Raw genomic sequence first — 25,149 nt, 5'->3', positions numbered from 1 at the left:
TTATTAATTCTTAAAAGTCTGCTTGTTTTTTCTATGAGGATAAATAAAATGCATGTTTGTTTTTTTCACTTCACAGCAAAAAAACAAGACCTAAAAATTTCTTATGTATCCTTTCAGTTGCTCATAAGGATACCCTGCCCCGACCCTGGGTGAATCCTCCTGGACTTTGAGGTTGTCTTCCTGTCTCCTTCCTGCCCAAGAGCCCCACCTTGGCCATTGGCATCACCCTCGCACACTCAGCAGAACTCAACACGAGTCATGCTGACCTTCTTGGTTTCTCCTGTTAGAGCCACTCTCCCACCTAATCTCTGGCCCACAGTCCACTTTGTATTTGTGAATGAACATCTTGTAAACAGAAATACTTTATGATCTTAGGTGGACTGATCATAGAAGCACTAATGCAAGCGCATTAACAAATATCCAGAGAAGAAACTAAAAGCTGATTGCTACACCACATGAGCCCATGTCCATAGAAAGAGAAACAATTGAAAAGAGACCTTATTGAAAAGAAAGCCCAGTGCCTGCTGGGTAAAGGTGATTTCCACAGCTAAAAGCATGGGTTCTTGAGCCTACCTGTGGTGTTAAATCCAGCTCCATCACTTTCTTGCTTATGACCTTGGGCAAATTACATAACATTGGCCATAAAATGGGGATAAACATAGATAACCAACGTCATGGGGTTGTCATGAGCATTAAATGAGATTATTCATGTAAAATGCTTATAGTGCATGTAATCTTCAGTACATACTCAATAAATGTATGCTTTTAGTGTATCATGAAATTGATACTATTATCATATATTGCATTTAATTAACCTCTCTCTGATAGCAAACCTTAATTAGGTACCTATTGGCTATTGAATCATTTGTTCTTTTATCACAGGTTTATTGAGCATCTATTACTAGACATTCTCTTCCAGATGTTAGGGATACATCAATAAAATAGACAGAGATCTTCAATATCATGGAGTTTATATTTCTAGTGGAAAGAGATAGACAATAAACAATAGCCTAATAAGTAAACAAATTACATAAGTGCTAGGAAAAAAGAAAATTTGAGCAAAGAAAGGGGGACTGTGGGTCCTTTTGGGCAGGTGCAATTAGAAGAGATCTTATAAAGAAGGTGTCATTTGAGCAAAGGCTTCAAGGATTAGAAGAAATTAACCAAGAGGCTAGCTGGGGGAAGAACATCCAGTCAGGGGAACATCCAATGTAAAGGCCATAAACGTGAGTGTGCCTAGTGTGTATGAGGCCAGCCAGGAGGCAGTGAGGGTGCTGGGGGTGGAACAGAAAGAAAAATGGGGAGCTTAGGCTTTGAATCTGAGTATAAAGAGTAGCATTGCAGGGTTCTGAGCAGAGAAGGGACTATGTTCTCATCCACAGATGGAGCAGGGGTTGGCAGCCCAGCTCCTTGTTTCCAGCCAAGGTTCAAAAGCCTCAGCATCTTCCCCAAGGCTTCCATAACCAGACTCGTGTGGGCCAAAGGTCCCTGTTGTACCTCCATGTGATTATACTTCTGATGAAGACAAGCCTTAGTCAAATAGTTAGCTTTTAGACAAATAGAAAAGTCACAATTTATGATTTTCTAAATGCTGCTACCTCTTGTGGGAGTCAGTCAGCATGTTGTTTGTAGCAATCCCAAATACCCATTATATAGACATACAGATGCACAACCATGGAGAATAGTTACCTATAATGTTTCTAAGTTAATAAACATAAGATTCTTTGCTACCTTTTCCCTCTATGTTCTATATATTTCTTGAAAATGCTTAGACTCTTATTCTTTGTTGATCTGATAATATGTGAGGTCATGTCTCAATCATATGATATGATTTCCTCTGAGGCAGATGTTCAGCTTAATCAAGTATGCAGTAATACAGTTATAAACTCAATAAAAGTTTAGCTAGATTGAATGGAATTTCCTCATATAGTTATTAACTTATTAAATACTGGAAATTTTTGCTTGGTTTTTGCCATGATGAAAACTTAGATGATGAACAATGCATTAAAATAACAAATTTCAGTCAAAACACTGTATTCTGCTAAAATCTATTCCAAAATGAAGAAAAAATCAGGTAAGATATATTATTGTTATAGCAAATGACACTACCATTGCTTTTCAATGACATTTCTTTATAATTTTGGTCAACATGGCAATGAAGTTTGCTTGGAAGCGGAGCTGAGAATTTAGGATAATTGAATGAGTAGATAGATTTAATGATCAGCTTAACTTCTATGGGAAGTAAGTTTCTTTCTTTTTTTTTTTTCTTAATTGATTTGAGAGAGAAAGGAGAAGGAGAGAGAAAGAGAGAAAAAGAGAGAGAGAGAGAGAGAGAGATTGTTATGAAAGAGAAACATCGATTAGTTGCCTTCTGTATGTACCCCACCTGGGGATCGAACCCGCAACCTCTTGGTTTAAGGGACCACACTCCAACCAACTGAAACACTTGGCCAGAACAGGAAGTGAGTTTCTTTCGCTCGTATCAGTTTTTGCTGTTCCAGGACCACTGCAAGATGAAGAAATAAATTGAGCACACAACAGAAAAAGACAGAAGAGATAATGGTTATGTGTCCTTTATTTGTGATATTTGGATTCTTAAACTCATACAGAATCAATTTCATAAATATCCTTTAGTTTCATCTTGCTTTTCTAATTGATTTAATTGTGTTAGTATGTTCTTATAGTCAAACTCTTAATTTAATCACAAATGGATCTAAAATATGATGATCATGTTTTTCTGATGCAGTTAGAAAAGATACCAGAAAGCTTTGAAATTAGAACACTAAAAGCTAGTAAAACAGCTTAATTGTCAGACTAGAACTGGACTCTTTCCTCTAAAAGTTACAAAAATTCTTATTTACTCATTGAAAACTTCTTACCCAGAATTAATAACTGCCCAGAGGACAACAGCCTGTTATAAAAAGGGTTTGTTTTGTTGTTGTTGTTGATATACTTTTTAAAGCAGGAAAAATTTATTATTTCCAAAACACACTTTGTTTGGCTAATTCTAAGAGAGAATCACCTACTTCATCAAGGACCAAAATTATCCAAGAACCAATAACAACAGTGTTATTCAAGTGACACACCTGACTCTTTTTAAGACTTTGCCTTTGTACATATTTCTCTACAATGTGGCTAGGTTTTCCTATATTTCTTTTCTCACAGTGTGATGCCCAAGGGCTGTGGCTGCGATGAAAGGTTAGAGACCACAGGAAGTGCTGTGCTTCTGTCCATGAGCAGGATGATGAATTGGCATAAATCACCACAAAAAGCTGAGAAGAACTCTATCCAAGTCTCTTAATACTCTGCTAATTAAAGAGGCATTTAAAGCAAACAACGCAGTGTGATCTTATGAGAACTGTTAAAAGTAGGAAGGAAAGTCAAGATGAAGCAAAATGGTTGAATATAATATAGATATGAATTTAATGTGGGAAAATATAACAAAACATTTATGAATGTATAAAAGTCAAGACGGGATTTAGCAAAGACACAGTATAGTTTGTAGAAAACTTGCAATAATTTTCTCCATGTTCACTTCTAGTCACATCCTAATGCACAGTGACATGGAGAGGTTTGACAAGGTTTAAGGTTGAGCTACAGAAAGGTTAGTATGGGGGCAACAAGACTTCCAAGGGAATTTTGTCAATTGGAGAATGTTAAAGGGAAAAAGGCTGAAGGGCAATTGGTATTGGTCTTAAAATATTTAATGGGTATGCAAATAAAGCTCTCATTTATTATATTTTTACTTATACTACATAGTCTTTGGGTCCTTTTTAAATATGGGATTCTAAAAAGGTGAGCTGAAACACAAAGACGATAGTTTGGCTTAGGTTGAATGGAAGAATTTCAGATGGTGTAAAGTGTTCAGCATGTTACACAAAAGGACACTGTAGAATTTCTATGCCTGATGATCTTTAAGAGCAGAATTGGTTTTCCACCTGGAATGTTACTGATACAGTCTGGGAGGGTAGAAGGAGTGGATTAATAAATCTCTCAAATTTGCTCTCATTCATCCTGACCCTAAGAAATGAGAGAACACCCTAGGAAGAGAAAATTAACCACCCTGGAAGCAGAAAATGACTCTACATGAGTATTTCCCAACTGACTTTCTTTTCATCATTATCCTCCTAAGAAACATTTTTAGACATTTAATCAAAATCATTCCCTATCCCTATGAAATTTTCATACCACATATATACTTCATAACTGTGTATGTACTTTCTCCCTGTGTAATATCTATACCATCCCAATTTTGTGCTGCTGGGCACAAAATGCATGCTTTTCAATGAAAATGAATGCTCTCTAAAATAAACATGGGTCTGCATGAGGGGTCATAGTGGGTGGGAGAAAAGGACATTATGTATATATTTCAGCTCTGGTTACAGAGACCATACAACTCCCCATTAGCCAGAATATTTGTGTATTGCCTGCACAGGGAACATTCTGGCTTCCCTTCACCTCTGTTAAGTGGAAAGAAATGAATCTGTCATCACTGCTATATCTTCTAACTTCAGCGGTTGCAATCTTTTGGAGAACCTGGTTCTCTCTGAGAATAGTGAGAAAGGAATGCACATGTGCATGGCCTCACATTCTACAAAACGTATGTGCACGGAGTTTCAGAGTTTCATAATGAATTATGGAACATTATAACGAGTGAATCTGACAGATAACACCTAAACTGCGCTTGATGTCATGAGACAACTGATATGCTTCCAGACAACATCACATATGTAACAGTCTTGCTAAAAAAAAAAAAAGTTTATCCTGAATCTAATAATGAGGGAAGAAAAAGAAAAAAAAAATTCCAGATGGTGGGACAGTCTGCAAACAAACCAGAACTAACTTTTTAAGACAGTGTCATGAAGGAAATAAAACACACACACACACACACACACACACACACACACACACGAACTCTAATCCATTAACTAAAGAGAATGACAACTAAATGGCAATATGTGGTTCTTAATTGGATCCTGGATTGAAAACAAATCCATAAACATTTTGGGGACAATTGATAAAAATATTTGAAAGTTTTATGATGTTTGAAATGGTTCATCAATATGAATGTATATTTACAGAGATAGAAGATATGGAAATGTTAGTAATTAAAGGAATGTTAACGACTAGATGCATGTAAGTGAAGGGTATACCAATGTCCACTGTAATCTCTCCTTTTTGAAATTTCTCAGAAAGAAATAATAGGAGCTACACGTATAATTCAACTAAAAAAGTAGTGGAAAATGAAGGAGAGCCAGCCAGGTTTAGAGGAAGAAGCGAGGGGTCAGCCTTGGACCCAGAGAACTTTCGGTGCCTGAGGGCTGCCTGGAGCTCAGGTCTTCCATTTATAATGAGATGCACTAATGATGTAGTTGGGCCAAGGAGATTAAACCAAAAACCCTCCTGTAATGATTTTCTTTAGGATTTGCCAAACAAGGTCTGTGGGAATAAAAATACTCTGTAATTAAAAAATGAGAGTAGTGTGCCAGAACTTATCCTAGAGGAGCTGATTAGTACAATTAGCAATATAACCGGGAGGAATCTGTTCCAAGAAGTTGAAAAAATGTTTGGATTTTTAAGTTGAATGAAAATTTCATATGCACAAACAATTAATAGAAATAACATTAGAAAGAATGTGACAAATGTCTTCCGAGTCCAGCATTCTATTTGATTGAAACGCAGGCACACAGTCAGTTTTTAATACAGGGCTCCCGCGGGTTTCCGTAGTACAGCGCTTCCGAGCTCCTCCCGGGGCGTGGGCTCCATGCGGCCCCTCTCTGTCCCTCCGGTCGGCGTTCCGTGTGCTGTACTTACTGCATATTGCAGGGGCTCTTATTTCTTTTTCTCTGGATCCTTAGGACAATCAGATATTCTTTCAGCCAAAAATGATGCTAAAAACATTCTTTGCTTATCTTGTCTCAAAAATGAGGAGCGGGGAGGGCAGTGCCTGCTGAGAGCACAGCAATATGGACAGAGGTAGCAGCATTTGGATTCCATGAGACAACTTGGAAGAGATGCAAAGCAAGGGTTGGCTCGCTGGGTTAGGTCAATGCAGAATGTCACCGAGCCCACACAGACAGCCCTTTCTTGGTTTGGACCAAGCAGATTTCATGCTTTCTGGTCACCAATGGCTTCAATACATTAGGTGTAATGAAATGAAAGCAGAGTTGTTTAGTTATTCTTTAATCGGTATTACATTAAAATGAACAAGTAAGTTCTTATCTACTTCCCTCCACCAACTGTGATTTTGTCATATTCAAATGATCACCAGAAGTATTATAACTGCCTCGTCACAGGTTTTCAGGGCAACCACAGCTTTGAGGATGAGTCAGAGAGAGCAAAATTCTTCAGGCAAAGCTCACCGAGTTTCCAACAGGTAGGACGTAGCACAGAATGCATTATTCTGTCTACTGGAGCACAAAATTTGAGAAGCATGGAAGAAGGAAGTGAGCTCCAGCTCCACGGTTACCTTGGCAACTGTGGCACATTCATTGCAGCAGAAAGTAATTTCATGCCATAATATAATATGGCAGAGGAGGGAAAAGTGTGGAGGAAGAGGAAGAAAACATTGGCTGGATTTAAAAGCTCAGAAGGCCAGCTAGGAAGGTTACAAGGCAATGCTCAGAGAGTCTGAGCTACTTGCACCAATAACCAATTGTAATTATTTTTTCACTGAAATTTTAGTATTACGCAGAGACACCCATGGCTCCCTACCCCCTAGTAAAGAACAAACACTGCACTAATCTGGCTCAGGGCTTCTGCTGATCATCCTTAGTCATTTAGAACTCCCTTTATTTCTCTCCTGGGAAACAGGAAAAATATCTTGAATGAAAGAAACAAGAAATGGTGTGGTTATAAAAAAACATTCAGGGTGAACTGGTAACTTGGTAGCATTTTGCTAGAAACCAGCCTCTTCCCTGTAATTAAAGTGTGTAGACCCTGTTGGGGGCAGAGACCAGCCGTCCCTTGGAGTGTCCCTGATAAAACTGCCCATTAGGAAAATGGTGCCAGTGCTGCGGTGGGGCCTCAGGTCTCTCCCGTCTCTGCAGTCCTGAGCACAGTAAGGCCACAGGATCAGGGTGGGAGTTCTCAGGGACCTGAAGGGAAGGCTTGCTGTAGAAAAACTTGCTGTGCATGCAGAGATCCAAATGCACTCAGAACTTGGAAAACACATACAGAACAGTCAGTCGGCCAGTGGACAAGGTGGATAGGTGGAAAAGTACAAACAGTGTCTCGGTCTCACAACCTGAATTTCAGCACAGCTTGGGCGCAGGTCCCGGGCAGAACTGCCACACACTCAGGAGGCTTCCTGCAGAGCCAGGAGTGCAGGGGTGGTCCTTCTCTCATGAGGTGGTCGGCCGGGTCCACAGGTCACGGCTAGCAGCACTCAGGGTTAAGAGCACAGGAAGGGATGGGGGACATCTCTCAGGAATCACCCTATGTCTCCAGTTCTCCTGCTTCTGGAAGTCCGTGCACTGTTTCAGCCCGTGAGATCTCCCTCCTGCCCACCTGGGACTCCAGGAGCAAACAGCATTCCTCTTTCTTCGAAGGGTAATATGGGGCGTTAGTGACACATCCTGCTCGTCATTTCTTTCTGGAAAGCAGGGGGAGAAGGATGGTTAGGGAAAAGTCACAGCAGAGATGACCTGTTGAGAGATTCTGACAATACCCTTGTGACCTCTGGAGTCTTTAAACGAGAGCTTTCAAGCATGGCCCATGAAGAAGGCTGAGCTTGCATATGTCTTCTTTGTTTGTTTTTTTTTCAAATCAAAGCAATGTTTAAAAACATGGCTAACTTGCCGAAAGCCCTGGTTGCTTGCTTTTTCTGAAATATTGCAAGATCTGAAGCCCCTGGGCAGCTGGAGTTAAGTGGCTCTCCTCTTCAGATGGAGACTGTGCTCTCCAGTTTCCCCCAGGTCCCACCACTTCCAGCTGTCTCTCCAACTAGAACCAATCATCCCTTGAAGACAGTAGGATCATTGGATTAGGACTGCTGTGTTTCTTAGAGAATAACTTCTCTTTACCTAAGTTTCTATCAAAGATGGTATAAGAAAAGCAGGAGGGGCTTCCAGCTAAGATGGAGGTGCAGGAAGATAAATGTTGCCTCATTGCACAACCAAAAGAAGGATAAGAACTAATTTAAAAACAAAAAACGAGAAATGCCAGAATTGAGCTGTTAAATAAACCAAGGAGTTAAATAAACACTCATCCAGACTGGTAGGAGGGGCAGAGATGGGAATCTGGAAGTGGGGGCGGTGAGGGCTCTTGACAACGTGGCAGATGGTGGACTGGGGTAGGGAAGGCAGTGGCTGGCAGACTGAGATATCCCACATTGGCATGTGGATAAGCAGGGAGGAACAACCGGGGAGCGAGAGAGATCACGCAACCCAGGGTTCCAGCATGGGAAACAAAGCCTCGAAACCTCTGGCTGTAAAAACCTGGGGGGGGTTGTGGAAGTGGGAGAAACTGCCAGTCTCATAGGAGAGTCCATTGGAGGGGCCCACAGGATCCTAGAACGTACACAAGCCCATCTACCTGGAAATCGGCACCTGAAAGGGCACAATTCATTTGTGGGAAGCAAGGGAAGTGAATGACGGTGGAGCAAGAGAAAAGCAAGCAGCATTGTTCCCCCTTTGACTCCCCCACATGCAGCACCGCAGCGCAATGAAGTGGCTTGCCCCACCTGCTCTGGTGAATACCTAAGGCTCCACCCTTACAACTAACAGGTGCGCTGAGACAAAGAAATATGGCCTGAATGAAAGAACAGATCAAAACTCCAGAAACAGAATTAAGCGATAAGGAGATAGCCAACCTATCAGATGCAGAATTCAAAACACTGGTAATCAGGATGCTCACAGAAATGGTTGAGTATGGTCACAAAATGGAGGAAAAAGGGAAGGTTATGCAAAGTGAAATAAAGAAAAATATACAGGGAACCAACAATGAAGGGAAGGAAACGGGGACTCAAATCAACAACTGGAACAGGAGGAAGAAATAAACATTCAACCAGAACAGAATGAAGAAACAAGAATTAAAAAAAATGAGGAGAGGCTGTGGAACCTCTGGGACAACTTTAAACATTCCAAGATCTAAATCATAGGGGTGCGAGAAGGAGAAGAGGAAGAGCAAGAAATTGAAAACTTATTTGAAAAAATAATGAAGGAAAACTTCCCCATTCTGGCTAAGGAAATAGACTTCCAGGAAGTCCAGGAAGCCTAGAGAGTCCCAAAGAAATTGGACCCAAGGAGGAACACACCAAGACACATGATAGTTGAGTTACCCAAGATTAAAGATAAGGAGAGAACCTTAAACGCTGCAAGAGAAAAAGAGACAGTTACCTACAAAGGAGTGCCCATAAGACTATCAGCTGATTTCTCAAAAGAAAACTTGCAAGCAAGAAGGGGCTGGAAAGAAGTATTTCCAAGCCATGAAAGGCAAAGACCTACATCCAAGATTACTCTATCCAGAAAAGCTGTCATTTAGAATGGAAGGGCAGACAAAGTGCTTCCCAGATAAGGTCACGTTAAAGGAGTTCATCGTCACCAAGTCCTTATTATGTGAAATGTTAAAGGGACTTATCTAAGAAAAAGAAGATCAAAACTGTGAACAGTAAAATGACAACAAACTGACAACTATCAACAACTGAACCTAAAAATCAAACAAGCTAAGCTCGAACAGGAACAGAATCACAGAAATGGAGATCACATGGAGGGTTAACAGTGGGGAGGGAGAGGAGGTGAATGGGGGAAAAGGTCCAGGGAACAAGAAGCATAATTGGTAGGCACAAAATAGACAGGGAGAGGTTAAGAAGAGTATAGGAAATGGAGAAGCCAAAAACCTATATGTAACGACCCACGGACATGAACTAAGTGCGGGGGCGGGGGGCAACGCTGGTGGGAGAGGAGGTGCAGGGTGCAGGGGGATAAAGGGGAGAAAAAAATGGGGCAACTGTAGTAGCATAATCCATAAAATATACTTAAAAGAAAAGCAGAAGGGAAGACATTCCTTAAAGGAAATGAACACTACACCAACGGTTCTGACATGCAGTTAAGCACCTTGCCTTTCAAACACCTACCACCAGCTTGACTCTTGTGGGCTTTTACAGGCCCTAAATGCGCCTCCCATTCTCTTTATCTGGGCCTCTGCCTAGGCTGAGACCCTTGCCTGGGGCCTGCTCCTACCACATCCTGCCCTCTTGCCTTGGCTATTGCCATTCATTTTCCCGATCAGGCAAGAGGACTTCCGCCTGCCTGGCAGACCTGCACTCCTGCCCAACCCACTGCGAACCTAGCCACGCCCTCCACTTGTGCCCACCTGGAGTCTTGCAGGCAATGTGCTGGAATGTACTCTGTGTGTGTGCATGGACTGTGGGCACATCTGTGAGCCCTACTCCACTGAGAGCTGGTGAGTGTCAGAAAAAAGAAACACTCATTCAACCACTACATGTGCTTTCACCATGTATCCCTCACCCTCTGCACAGAGCCTGGCATAGGGTAGCAGCTCCTCTTTCCTCATCAAGGATGGCCTGGGAAGCAGGCTGGAATGGGCCCTGTACCATGCAGCATTGGGGAGGGTACATTTAATGTCGTTTCTGTTAGATGAATGAGCTGTGTCCGTGCCCACCTGCTTCAGAACTGATGCCTCTCCTGCATGCTGACCCTGGATCACCCACCCACGCCTGTAACACAGGAAACGCCTGAATAAAGGAGCTTGAGCAGGGGAGTAGCCAGGTGCTCAGAGACTCTTAGAAAACACATTGGTTAAATAACAATATACACGGAAGAATTTAGGTACTTTTGCACCTCTAGAATATTACTAAATATAGGCAAGTACAGATAGATACATATATTGAAAAATTAAATGAACATCTACTTAGGCTTATTATTTGTACTATGTAGTAGGTGTCTGGGAGACAAGGTTGCTGTTCACAAGGAACTACAATCTATCCTGGAGAAAGAGCTGTAGATCACAAGCTATCAATAAAATACAATTACATAGACATATATATGCTGAGGCCATGAGGCACAGTAGAACCGAATTCACCCACCTTTAGATCCCACGTCTGCCTTTACTACTCTCAGGGGACCTCTCTGTGCCCTCGGGTCTTGGCTGAAATGTCCCTTTTTCAGGGTGCCTTCCCTAACCTCCGAGACAGCGTACACCCCTCCTCCACCCTCTCCTCGCATCCCCTTCACATCGTCCATGATCTGTTTCCTTCCTGACTCCAGAATCCATCCCACATCAGGTCCCGTAAGTGCCACGAAGATGGGGCTGTGTCTGCTATTTGCTGCCATATTCTCAGTTCCTGGTAATTGATGTTCGATAAAAATTTGTTTAACCAGGCAAGCAATGGGCCCTCAGTCTCCTCACCTAAAATAGAATGGCGATACCTCCCCAAGAAGGTGATTAGAAAGAGTAAAATATTAACATATATATGGACTCAATACACATAAATCCTCTTTCCTGATCTCTTCAGCAGCACAAACCAGGTGGCAATCACTTGTGCTGGGAATTAGGCGCTTGAGAGCACTTCTCTGATCACGTGTCCACTGAGAAGAACTCCAAAATGCAGAGAAGGAGCGTTTGAGGTGGGGGAGAGGGACTGGAGAGAGGGGGGCCACAGCGAGGGGAGGAGCAGCTGGGGTGATGTGCAGTGGCTGAGGCTGAGCAGAGGGACCTGGGCAGGGTGGGGACAGCAGCAGTGGGGAGAGAGGTGAACGCACAGCTGTTCAGATAAGGACCCATGCACCTGGTGTGAGGAACGAAAATAAATGCTGATGATTTTGAAGTGAAGTTGCTGTTCCTTTTTGAAGCTGTCAAAGGTTCTTGTGCTTTTCAGTTAACTGATGATAAAGGTGGGAAAAACAAGGTGGGAATGCAGAGTGTGTGTGTCCGACTGTCTGTCTGCTTGAGAGAGTGAGGGAAAGATCATGGGATGAACACAATTTTGATTTTATTACTGATTCTGTAATTATTTGCAATGGGTCAATATTTTGGAGAAGAAAGGCGTTACCATTTGTCAAACACCTAGGAGCTTCCAGGTGCTTGGGAAGGGTGGGGGGTGGAGTGTGTGTTTTGTCATTGCATCTGTCAAACTCTGGAGAAGGAACTAAGATTCCATTTGAAAGAAGAGAAATCTGGGATTCAGAGCAGAAGTAGTTTTCTCTGGGTAAATAGGTAGCTGTGGAGACTGAACAATAAGAGTTGCTTCCATCAAACAGAGGTCTGCTATCCCTCAGTCTGTGCCTGGCACTGCTCTACACAATTACATCATGTAACCCTTACCCTAACCCTGCGAAGTAAGATTTGCCATCCCCATTGGACTAAGGAAGAAATGGGCTCAAAGATGGAGAGTAACTTAACACAGTCACCCAGCGGGTGGCAGGGGTGGGATTTAAGCTCAGGTCTGAGTGCAGAGGCCCACTTTTTGCACTCCACCATGTAACTGTGGTTGAGGCATCTGAGACATCCTCATGAATATGCATTCAGATGATACTGACTTATGCAGTGACTTGCGTGTGCATTAATCATAGATGGTTGTGGTCATCCCTAAATTTTCACAATGCCGAAGAGATGTTTTTAAATTACCCAGACTAATGTCACTTTGAATTACAGGTGTTGTGGTAAATATTAAAACAGTTATATCACTAAAAGACTATAGATACTAGAAGTATGGAAGCTTAAAAAAAAAAAAAAAGCAGAAGGCGGAAGAGTTTGAGAATGTGGGACTTATCCGAAGCTATTGAGTTAGTCCGTAAAGAACCAGAACCAGTGCTTCCCTCATCACACCACACAGCCTCAAGATGCAGGAGAAAAACTCTTTACTGGGATGTCTCCTAACATTCTTGTAGGAAAAGAATGGTTGAAATAGCAGATCAGAGACTTGAGTAAGGAAGGCTCAGTTGGAGCCACCCTTCAAAAGCGTTCAAGATTGTATTCTAGCATACTCCCACTGGGTGGCGCCAATGAGCTAGTTAAGAAGAAACTGATTCTGCGGGAAAAACCAATAAACTCCAAACTCTCTAATACAGGGTTCCCTACCTTTCCTCCTCATCAAAGCCCTCCCGCGAGCCCTAACAGAGCCAAACACATTTCTTCCTTTGGAGGAGAGTGGCCTACATAGCTTCTACCCAGGTTGCTCTTTAAGGACGTCATCAGAATGTAGTGTGTATTAATAACGCTCGCCACTCAAGAACTCGAAAGGTGCTTAAAAGGCGTCTGCAGCGATTACGAAAACTTTCTGAGAAATGTTCATGAGGACTGTATTTGGCTTGTATGTGAAGACTTTTTTAAAGCACCAGATTAAAAAAAAAATCTATCCTTAAAAGAGTAAAGCTGGGTTTTTGTTGTCCTCATTCAGTAACACTTGCTTTAATGTAAGGTTGCAATTGATTCTGTGAAGTCCCTGGTTCCTCACTATCATCAGAAGCAATTTTATGCTCCACAAACTGGCTGACAAACCTGTTCATAACCGGGACCTCCACCTACCCATCACCTCCTGTTGAATGAACCCCACCCACCCACCACACACACTAGGGAAACTAAAGTCCTCCTTGGTTTCCAACAGGCCACAGACTATCAAAGTTTTTAGTAGTTTCTCATAGGCTGTTTCTTCTGGGACAGGCTTTCTGCTCTCCTATGCCTGGCAAATTTGACATTCTTCAGAGTCAACCGTGAACTCCCAGAAGGGGTTCATTAGCTCCTTCCTGGGTTCCCTATCACTTCTTACACACTCACATCACATCGCTTTCCACCAGGTTAGACTTCAGCATTTTGTTTTTGCCTGAAGCTGAGAAGGCCCTTAACACTTTGTTGCATTTTAGTGTATGAGGAGGGATGTTTTGGTCATCACATAACAGTATATATGGTTTGATTAATTATTTTGGGAAAAAGTACAAACTAAATGAATTTATCTTTGGGTGAATGAAATTACTTTTTCTAGTTCTGATTTTTTTGCCCTTTGCATATAGCCTTTGGATTTTTAGCTATCTTTAATGCACATGTAATTTTTTTTTCTAGGAAAATAAGCTCCAGTAATTTAAAATATAAAAAGGGAAGCAGACCAAATCTCTAAGTTGAAATCATATTTAATTTTAAAAATGAAGTTAAAATGACTTCTGCTTAGTTTTTGTGGGGAATGGTGCTGGTAGATGAAATCAGCATATCTTTTACAAAAGATACTAAGTCTCTTCTGTTCTGATGTAGACACTTTTAAATTGAAAGAGAGATACTTTCTAGTCATCCCAAGAAGTAGAACCAAGTTGCCTGAACTTTAAGAGTCAAATCTTACTCGTGTCTCCCAGTTTACCCATTTTTAGACCTGGTATTGGAAGGCAGGGAAGAAGTGGTCCAGAAGAGTAAAATAATTTATTTTAAGTCACACAAATAACTTCTGACCCATCCCAGACCAAAAAATAACTTCCTGACTCTTAGTTTATTACACCATATCATCACACATTATAGTAACCTAATTTTTACATGAAATACAGAAAAAATAACTGCTATTTATTAGGTTCCAGAAATCATGCTGACATCATAATTTTAACAAGTTAACATTAGAAATTATAAAATAAATTCCAAAAAACAATGACAAAATTATGAAATCATAGACTATGTTAAAGATGGGAGGGAGGACACTTGGATATTATCTAGTCCAACATGTTCATTTCAGAGACATGAAAGACCATGAGAAAGTAAGTGGCTTGACTAAAGTGGCACAATTAATTAACACCAGAGATAAGACTCCTGGCTTGTGAACTCTGCACTTCATGTTGATACAAGAGAAGTACTTTGTGTAAACAAGTGTTCCTTAGAGTTGGTTCAGTGCGCTTCAGGTAAAATCCTTTTTGCGTTAACAGCTCTCCTTAACCTACTTGAATGAGTCTCCACAGTTGTCAGCATGAGTCCCAACCGTAGCATACACTGCTCTTCTTGATCTGGACTCTTCTCCACTACCCAGCCTCATATCCCAACACTCCCCAACTCTCCTTCTCTCCTGCTACACTCAAGCGATTCCCATACAAACACTTGCATTTGCTCCTCCCTTTCCAGAACACCTTTCTCCCAACTCCAGCATCCTTCAAGGCTCTTGATCAGTGTTGCCTCCTCAGGAACACCCCCTCCTACCTCCCACATCATCTCTAAGAAGTATTAGGCATTCCTTTCCTGGTCTTCTCACTATAGTTCATTATTTCCTGTTTCCAGCACAAGACTGCTCTTGAAGAGACTAACCCGTATCTTGTTGCTGTTTGGACCCTGGTGCAAAGATCTGGCACATACCAGATGCTTAAAAAATATGTGTTAATTTGACTAAAATCCAACGGAGAACAATTATTAGGTCTAGAGACTCAGTAAAATGAGAGGTGGAGAGAAACTAGCATTGAGTACTTACTATGGTGGAAGCACTTTATTTTGTGTACTTCTTTCTCAAAACTCTGCACACTACACATTGTTTTTTTTTTCTGGTTTACAGATGAGGACACAGAGGCTCAGAGAACAGAAGTTACTTGCCCAACTTCACATAGTCGACAAGGGAAAGAATAAAGATTTGCACCCACATTTGGTTGACTCAAGAACAAAAATTAAAAAAACATACTGTTTCCATTTCTCTGCTGGGGGGAGGAATAAAAAAAAAGAGTGAGGGTAACTCTTTGCTTTTCTAGTGTTTTAACACATATTAGGGCTAGTGGTGCTACAACAGCATTTTGTAGCCTATTCCTTTGTTTTTTTTAAATTCACCAATTTCCTGCTAATTTGGAGAAACAAGAAGGGGAGAAGGATAGAAAGAAATATTGGATAAAGACATGGTGGAAGGTGGGTTTGGAAGGTGCAAGAGTGTGGTAGGGAGCATGACACTGCTGAGCTTTGTGAAAATGACTTTTATGTCAATGAGACCCTCCCCCCATTAGCCACCATTAAAAAACCAATGGCTTAAAACTGGGTGGTTCAAACTACACAACTTAATGTTAGATTTGGCCTTAAGAGGGAAGTAAATTTCATTTCAGCTAAAGTAATGCATGCACGCACATACACATACATGCACACACAGGCTCCAATAAGTGAACGTCTTGACACATTTTAAAGAAAATACATTAATATAACGGTTGCTGAAAAGACACAAAACAATGGTGAGTCCACATTAAAGGCAGCCAGAGGTGGTGCTCTTTTTATAAAGCGCTTCCTTGCCCACCATGAGCAGCACAGCTTCAGCCCCTCAGTTACTCCTGTGCACCAGCTCCCCGCCCCCCGCCAGCTGGAGCCTGGCCATGCTTCACCTTCAATCAGCCACCGGTCTCCACTCAGATAGAGACAGACTCAGAGTGTCCCTTTGAAATGTTGCATGAAGTACAGGGACATTTCTGGTTGGGCTGGGGCGAGGGGGGTGGGTAACACCAACGTCCTGCAATTGGGAAGGCTTTCATCCCCAGCAGGCAGGTCAGGCCCTCTGGGGCGGTGGCCGGCTCAGAGAGAGGCTTTCTGTGGTACCTTTCATCCTATAAAGTCCACTTCTTAAGAGAGTTTAGAACCACCAATTTGTATCTGTATTCTCCATTTGTTTCTTTTGTTATTGGCTAATTTTTCTCCTTCCCCAAAATTGTGTGGACTGAACAGGTTGGCTATCATGAAATTCCATTTCTTTCATGAGTCCTCCCTCATTCCCTCCTCCATTCCCAACAACTGTGCTGCCGACGTCTCCGCCAAGGCTTCATCAGAACTACCCCACCCCCTCCCCACTCCAGGGTCCTCAGCCCCTGCCACACCCATAACCCCTGAGGCCACGTTTGCACAGGGAAATCAAACAGAAATTCTATTTCCTTACACAGTAGCAAAAGCAAGTCCCTTTGGAACTGTCAGAACTAGTCACCCCAAGATGTGCCTCTGTGGTACGTGGATCATTTTGATCTAAAGGCAATTTTAGCCTCAGGCTAAAGAGAAACTTCGGCCCCTCCCTTAACTTCCTAGAAGAACTTGAATTATGGGCCTTGTCCATAATAAGAGATTATCAGAGATAACCTCTTCTGACCTTTCTATACGGCAGGACAAACTACTGTTTACTTACCATCCTGCAATGACCGTCTGAAGCCCCAAGGTACCTTACCTCATCCCCAGCTCAGAATGTCATATGTACCCGTGTTCCCTTTCTGTCTCTGAACCTCTCATGCATGTGAGGTCTCTGACTCATGTATGTGGGGATCCCATTCATATATACGTAATATATGTAATCAAATTTGGTCTTTTTCTCTTGTTAATCTGTCTCATGCCTATTTGATTATCACACCACCCAGAAGAACCTTGAGGGCAAAGTTTTTTTCCTCCCTCACAATGAGAACCAAAAGAAATGCAAATTGGCATCAGCAAGGGATGATGTGACAGTCAGTGGGTCAGTTCGTGGTAGTTTCTGATTGTGGACGGGGGCAGGGATTCAGTGAAGTTTCTCCAAGCGTCAGGACCCTATGAAGAAGGGGCATGACCATACTGGTGTTCAAAGAATTCCAGGAATGGGCAGGTGTGGTTTAGGAGCTGTAGATTCAGAAGAGGAAGTGATATTGTGTTAAAGCACTAGATAAGGGTCAAAATCAGCTGTTGTCTCCAAATCCTTCAGTGTGAAGGACTCAGAGTTTCCTGTGATACCAGGCTGCCTTGTGACACCAAGGTCAAAGGTCTACACTCTCCAGTCCCTGCTGGTGTCAACAGAGCAGGCTGTAAAGGAGCTGCTGAAAATCCAAAGCAGCATAAAACTTGTTCCCACTCATCTCCGTCTCCTACCAGAAAAAGTCACAGCAAGTTCAAGTGACTGCAAGGATTTCAGGGCCTGCCTCCCTCTCTCTCCAGCCTTGCACGCATCTTTGTTTGCTTGGGTACCTTGCTCTTGTTTCTTCTGCATGGAGAGTTCCATTCCCTTGCCTGCCCAGAACACTCCTGTTCATCCGTTCATGCCCTGCTTACAGGATGTGCCCTGTGAGGGTCACAAGCTGCAGGGATGGGAGGCAGTGATTCAGAGAAAGGGGAATGGGCTCGGGCCCCAGAGCCAGTCACTGAGGCCGTGGCCTGGAAGCCAGCTGTCCCTCAGCAGGGGTGCAGCTCTGCTCTGAAGGGCAGTGTCTCCCTTGAGGAGGCAGCCCAGGAAAAACAGCAGGCTGCTTGCTCCAGGGAAATCACTAGAAAAAGAGAGAAAAAAAGAAAGAAAAACAAGCAAATAAAAAACATCCCCAACCACTCCCAGCTGGAACTCCTGAAGGCGGGGATAACAGCGGGGCAGCTCCCGCCTGCCCTCGGGCCCATGGAGGCCTGTGTTGTGTCTCAGGCCCCGAGCTGTCGATGAGGCCTTTCTCTCCTCACTTTCTAGAATCCAAACAGCTGCATGTATCAGAGGAAGTAACACTGGTCTTTTCTCAAATGCCTTGACAATTCCAGGGGACAGTCCCCGCAACGCGAGCTCCCCCGGTTAGGCAGGTAGTTCCACGGGTGGGGCCTCTGACCCGCTCAGGAGCCCTCAGTGCACCCAGGGCAGAAGCCCAGAGAGAAGGATGATTCTGACTTCGCCAGTAGCAGGGCCACTCGGTACCTTCCCCAGGAGCATGGACCCAGTTCAATCTCCTCCGATGAACCGGACTCCAGAGCTGGTCCCTGGATCCTGCGAGTCAGGAGCTCCGTGAGCTCACCTTGGAGATTTCTTTTTTGTCTTGCTGCCCCCCAGGACTCAGAGCACTTTGTTCCTTTCCTCAGGGCCTTTGAAGCGAGGAGAATACAGCTCCAGCCCAGAGCAGGCGTCCTGAGCAGGAGACAAGCACAGGGTCTACATGTTTTTACAACTATTTTTCTTAATGTAGTTGCATCTGTTTAATGGGAATTGGGAGGAAGAATGCTGGTAGGAGACTGATACCAGCCACTTAAAGTACATTTTGAAATGAGGTTTTATCCACAGAAATAAGTTGGTGAATAAAAGACTGAATAAATGAATAAATGTCAGGTCACAAAAAAATGGAGTAAACAAGATGTGGAAGTGGTATAAGAGCCTTAAATAAACAACAAAAGTGTACTGTGTCCCCATCTATCACTTTCTGCACCTTTTCCATGTGCCAGGCACTGTGCTCAATGCTTTACATTCGTTATTTCTCTCATGTACCTTGGTCAAAGGCACATAGCTAATAATTAGGGTAGTCAAGGTAGAAACTTGAAAATCTGTCTTCTTAACGAGTCCCCTGTGTCCCAAGGCCTCAGGCCCATGCTAACTAGGTCTTCATTCACACCCACATGGGAGTCTGAGTCAGTGGCCACGGGAGTAGGGACTTGGCTGGTGGAATCATTTTTGGTCTTTTCTTGCCAGCAACCCAAATTCTGAATGTTTGTAAGGCAGGCAGGGCAGCCCAACTACAAACATGGTTTTAAAAATCCTCCAACTTCAAGTATATATGGGAGCCAACCAGCACACAGGAATTAAAAATGTCTTTTCTGCTTTCTTTTAGGAATGTGGGTGGCAAATAAGCCAAAAGGAATAAAAATAGAAACATTACAGGCCAGACCTCCCTCCACAGGAAAAAAACAATATTAATTTGATTAATTCTGTTCCTAAACAGCAGCCCACATTACTGACACAGAGGGTGTTCGCCAACCGAGGGGGGTGTGTGTGAACGTGTGCACATATTTGCACGCCCTGAGTACATGTATACATCTGTATGGATAGATAAACACACAGACCTGCCACCCACAGAGAATATTTATTCAGATGATACATGAATCACACTGCTTTTCTTTTCCCAAATCCTGAAAACATTAAAAATAAGCCACTTTGTGTAAACATATTCAGTCTCTTGATTTACACAGGTTCTTATGATGGCAGATTTGCACATTTCTGAAGCTTTCTCATTTAACCACAGAAGACGGCTCATGAACATGAGGCAGGCTACCTCACCACGCATCAAGGAAGCAAGAGCCTGGATCAAAATGTTTCATCACCACTGCATTTCTCAAGATCTCCTTGCCAAAGACACACAGTCCCCTGTTCTGTGATTTTTAACATCCTGACTTACTCTGCAGATCTACCTACCATGCTCCTCACCTCTCATTCTTCTCACTGGAGCACTGGTAGTGCCTGACCGTGTCGGTGCGTGAATCCAGTCTGATTTCCACTCAATATGACATGCCTGTCACCCAGCGAGGCACAGCCTCAGCCCTCTCTGGCTGTCAGCTACCCTTCCTCTTCCTCCCTCACGTGGCCTGCCCATGTCCTTCCTCCAAGGCCTTTGATGTTCACACAGCTCTAAGGGATGTGACTCCCTCCTTCCCACATCCTGCACTTGTCAGTGCAGTTGGACTGGTGTCTGGAAGGTGCTCCTATGCCCCTTGTTTGGGGATGACCGAAGGGTGGCTGAATGTACCCCTTCCCTTGGCGCGATGTAACAGGGGTTGGCTTGGCCCAGAGCCCACCTATCAGGTTGCCCGGCTCTTTGAAGACTAGATTGAGGAGGGCGGAGTACAGGGTTCTCTCGTTTGCTTCTGTCACTTGGCCTTTCTGCGGGGGCACTGGCTGGTGAAGCAGAGTTCTACTAGGTTAGGCTTCAGGCACAGATTTTATTTATTCTAAAAGAAGCTTAATGGATCCAACTTTTAATGACATTCAAGAAATCCTGAAGAAACATGGTTTGTTATTTCGGGTGTGCCATGAACTTTCAGGGCCTGAGTCCCTGGAGGAAGAATCTGCCTCCCCCGGGAAAACAAAGAATTCCACAGAAACCAGTCAGCCTAGCCAGATTTACCACAGGACAGAGCTTGCCATCACTTAATAAGAACTCTATTGTGTATCTGATGAAAACACATGGAGAATTTTCTTCCTCAGTGAGCCTGTAATTTAGGAAGTTTGTAGTTTCTTAGCGGTCTCATTCCTTTGACAGGAACAAAGGATTATGTTGACGGAGTAAATAGACATGAAACAAACTGAACTTTCATTTTAATAAAATATGATCTATTGCTAGGAGTTTGACTGCTACCAATTGAAATATGTTCTCAGGCTCTCCTCGAGAGAAACTGAGCCTTCTCGGAGCTTTACAGGCTGATTCCCATTTTGGGTCCCACTTTGTCACTGACTGTCATCTCCATGGGGTGGTCATTATGCTTCTCCTACAGAAACCTGAAACTTGGAGAGGTTAGTGACTTACCCAAGGTTACACGGTTAATACTTGGTAGAGAGAATATGAACCAAAACCTGTCATTTGGATCTTGTCACGTGCCTTGGAATCCTCTTTCTCCTCTATATCCGGGACCTTGAAACTATAGGCTATGAACCAAAGTCCAGTCCACACCTGTTTTGTATGGCCAATAAGCTAAGAATGATTTTTACACTTTTAAATGGTTGAAAAAACATCAGAAGAGTAATATTTCATTACACGTGAATATTGTATGTCATTCAAATGTCAAGCCCCATAAATGAAGTCGTGCATTGGAACACGGTCACATCCATTTGTTTATGTATTGTGTTTGGCTGCATGCCCAGTTCAGGAGTGGAACTGAGAAGTTGTGATAGAGACCACTGACGGCCCCCCGAGCCAAAGCATCTGAATCTTGACAGAAGTTTGTTAACCCCGCTCTCCACCCTGCAGATACCATGAGCAATGTGACTCTATAGACTCAAACCCCTATGGTTATAAATGGGTCCTTTACAAAACTGACCTGACCACAAATAGTCCAATACTTCTCCTTTCTTTGGGGAGCAGTGATGCTACATCAGTAAGAAAACACGTGTAAAACAAGAAAGGAGTAAACCCTGCCTGCATCCCTTAAAACTAAACTTTAATGGCTTTCAGAGTACAGAGGAGGCAAGCAAGCCCTGTTTCTTATTCTCAGAATCCCAGTTAAAGAACCACAAAAACAGTATGAATTTTACATAAAGGGTATATACTTTATATAGCCAAAGCAACTTTTACCTGTTAGGGCTCCTTCCTCCCTTGCTTTTGATATTTTATTTTGAAGCTGCAATTTTAGACTTTTTAGCAATAGTGGAGATCGTTAGGTGCTGTTGCGGTCACAATGTGTTTTGCTCTCAGTATAAGAGGGAATTTGCCTAGTATATTGACAGCAGGTAGCAGCACGGCTTTGTTTAAGAGAACTAAGAGCAGACATCTTTTTCCTTTATATACTTTTGTTCCCCTTTCTCAACTGCATACCCTAAAGAATTGACTCACATAGGAAAACTATTTAAAAAAATTAAAATTGTATTTATAAAGATAAAGAGTTTTGGAGGTAAATAGTGAGTATGCTTAATCCCACTGAACTGTACACTGAAAGACAGTTAAGATGGCAAATTTTATGTTATGGGTAGTTTATCACAATTTAAAGTAAAACTGAAGAAAAAATTTTAAAATGGCCCGTAGGTATCAATTTTGGAAAAAAAAATGATTTCAAAAAATTCAAGGAAGAATTTTACATATAATTCCATTAACCAAATGGAAAAAGCCCTCAGAGAAGGGGTTTAGAAACTGTATGGCATGATCAGGAAAAAACAAGCATTAATGCGTGTGCTTGTGCCCGTGTGTGTGTGGGTTCATGCATGTGCTTTTCAGAAAATATTCTTGTCCAATTAATTCCATTCCCTCTGCTATTACTATCAATATTGGAAAGAAAAGGTTTACAAGAATTCTTCCATTTAGAATAACCTCTCTCTATGAATGCAAAGTATCAACCACCCTTATACCAGCAAGCGGCAGAAACCCAAATAAAAAGTAATGATGTCTGAGAACCTCTTACAACTCTAACATCTATACCAGTGACACCAGAGACAGAACCCACACCCTGTGAGCGCCTATTAAGATCCCTCTGCAGTACATGTTCAAAGGCTGTTGTCACCACCAGGGTAAGTGCATGTTCTGAAAAAAAAGAGGAAACCGCAAAAGAAACCTTATATTATAAATGAAATTTAGAGATGGGGGGACTGCCAACCTGAATGAAAGTCTTCCTCTTCAGTCATCGGGTTGTAAAACTAAAGCCAGCCCATGCTGGATGTGGGCAAATATCTTATTTGACTCCTGTCCATTTGCCAATGGTTTGCACCGGTGAGGCAGATACGATCCCTGAGTTGCCCAGGGAGTGCTCTGGTGCTTGGTGCCAGCTCCCCGGGGCAGAGGCGGCGTGTGGCGGGTTTCTGAAGGCTCTACTGTTTGCAGAGAGCATATACAATGACAACAGCCACTTACGGTCCAGGCCTGGCAGCAACAGGGTCAACAATCTAAATGCCAACTGACGATGACACTGGTTGTGTCAAGTGAAACCAGTGACAAAAGAACAGATGTGCTCTGTGTCTCTTGGTGCCTGCAGCAATTTAGTGACTGCAGACCAGCACTGGTGATGGAACGCAGAGCAGCAGGCTGTGAGGCTGTCGTCCACTCAGTCAAATGACCACTGTCTTTCTGCTTCACATAGACCTTGTGCACCCCCAACACATACACATGCACCGATGCCTCACTTCCTGTGTTTGGATGTTCTGGGCTTTCGAGATGAGGACAAAGTCTACAAATAGAATTTAAGCCCAGACACTGTGGATGTGTTGCCAGGTTGTAACGGGCCAGACCCTCTGCTGCCCACCACGGGCGCTCTGGAAGACAGGAGTGCAAATGATGGCCCTTAGGGAAATAGTGCTCTTAGAAAGAGTTTGGTATGTTTGTAGATTTAAAAATAAAATACACCAACTGCTCTAATCAGTTGCCACCCTTTATCATTCTGGAGAGTTCACCTGAAATGTTAGAACTCTAGTTTCTTCTGATTTGGAAACCCCGGGTCTCCACTTGCCAGTGAAACCATTACCTGGAGTTGCACGGTGGTTGCTCCCTCAGTTTTCTCTTTCTCACTACCTACTTGCGAACTCAATTTGCTATCCTCCTGGCTTCTGTAGGCTTTGAGTTTGGGTCTTCTGATCTACAGATATGAACCTTCTCAAGGCAAGGGTCATGTCTTTTCAGTTGCCCCAGCACTTAGCACGAGCTCCTACACACGGTGAACTCATTTGAGTTATTCAAAAACGCACATTCCAGGGGCACAGATTGTTGATGTGACTTGACATGGCCTCCCAACCAGATGCTGTTGAGAGGGGGACAGAACCTTGGGGATCACCCAGCTGAGGTAGGTCATCAGGACCCATGTGAGTTAGCATGTCCCTGAGCAAAAATTCACCTCAAATGAATTTTCTCAGCAGAGTCCAAGTCAGACTAAACTCGGTTTTGGAGTTAGACTGCATGTGTTCCACTCTTGCCTTCACAGAGCTGTATGACATTGGACAAGTTACTTAATTCCTTATCTGATTTTCTTCTTCTCTAAAGTAAAAACCAGTATTTGTCCCATAGAATTGTGTGCGGATTAAATGAGGTAATACATAAACAAAATGCCTACAGCATCTATAGTCTATGGTCCAGCAGCAGCCCATAGCTCTACTTAAAAACTATCCCTATTATATCTTCAGAGGCTGGACATATCAAATTTAAGAAGTATATAGTTATTACAGACTATTTAAAGTTCTTCTGTGCTGAAATACTTTAATAAAACATAATTTTCTACAATAAACTTCTGTTCTAAAGTAAGTATACAATAGAAATGCATAAATAAAAAGAAAGGCAGTGACATCTGTCATTCCACAATGTGCCAGGACTGAACAGAAATCTAAACCTTCCATAATCCAGAGGATTTACAACTGACTTCAGGAGAAGAAACCATTTCTTTGACGTAATTCTACTTAAAAGCCATTGATGAGAAAAATGGCATAGCTTTGGTGGAAGAACGTGCAGTCCCAAAACTGGGCTCGAGCTTCACCCAGAATGTTCACAGAAGCTGTGGCTAAGGAGCACTAATCTTGGCTCTGGCCTCTCATTTTACCAGTGAGAGAATTAAGACCATTCATATCACTGTATTGATAGGAAGGCTAACATCAAGGTCAACACAGGCCAGTCCCTGCATCCCTCACACTGAGCCAAGTGCCTGGAGCACTGGGTCCCAGCAGCTTTAAGGTTGGTGTGATGGGGACTCAAACACAGGTGAGGCCTGGGGTCGGGGTGGGAATGGGCTTCTGGAGTACGGTGATGATTACTGCCAGCAGGGGGTGACAAAGACACCATTATGGTCTAGACAAGGTCCTGGGTGTAAGGTTGATTCTCAGGTAGGCTGGGGTGG

General features: G+C 42.9%; 1 protein-coding gene across 1 annotated transcript in view; it reads right to left on the bottom strand.

The window, feature by feature from the left end:
- Nucleotides 1-2,557: 2,557 nt before the first annotated feature.
- Nucleotides 2,558-25,149, bottom strand: part of MOB3B (MOB kinase activator 3B) — a 179,994-nt gene continuing 157,402 nt past the window's right edge. Inside the window, exon 4 of the mRNA XM_054588081.1 lies at nucleotides 2,558-7,594. Coding sequence (XP_054444056.1) covers nucleotides 7,565-7,594 — 30 coding nt within the window. The 3' untranslated portion in view covers nucleotides 2,558-7,564. The remainder of the gene's footprint in view (nucleotides 7,595-25,149) is intronic.

The sequence above is a fragment of the Pteronotus mesoamericanus genome, unplaced genomic scaffold, assembly GCF_021234165.1.
Source record: "Pteronotus mesoamericanus isolate MK-2021 breed Mesoamerican mustached bat unplaced genomic scaffold, CSHL_Meso_final contig_124, whole genome shotgun sequence".
NCBI lineage: Eukaryota > Metazoa > Chordata > Mammalia > Chiroptera > Mormoopidae > Pteronotus > Pteronotus mesoamericanus.
Note: the sequence above shows the minus strand (reverse complement) of the source record. Positions and strands in the feature narration are given on the sequence as shown.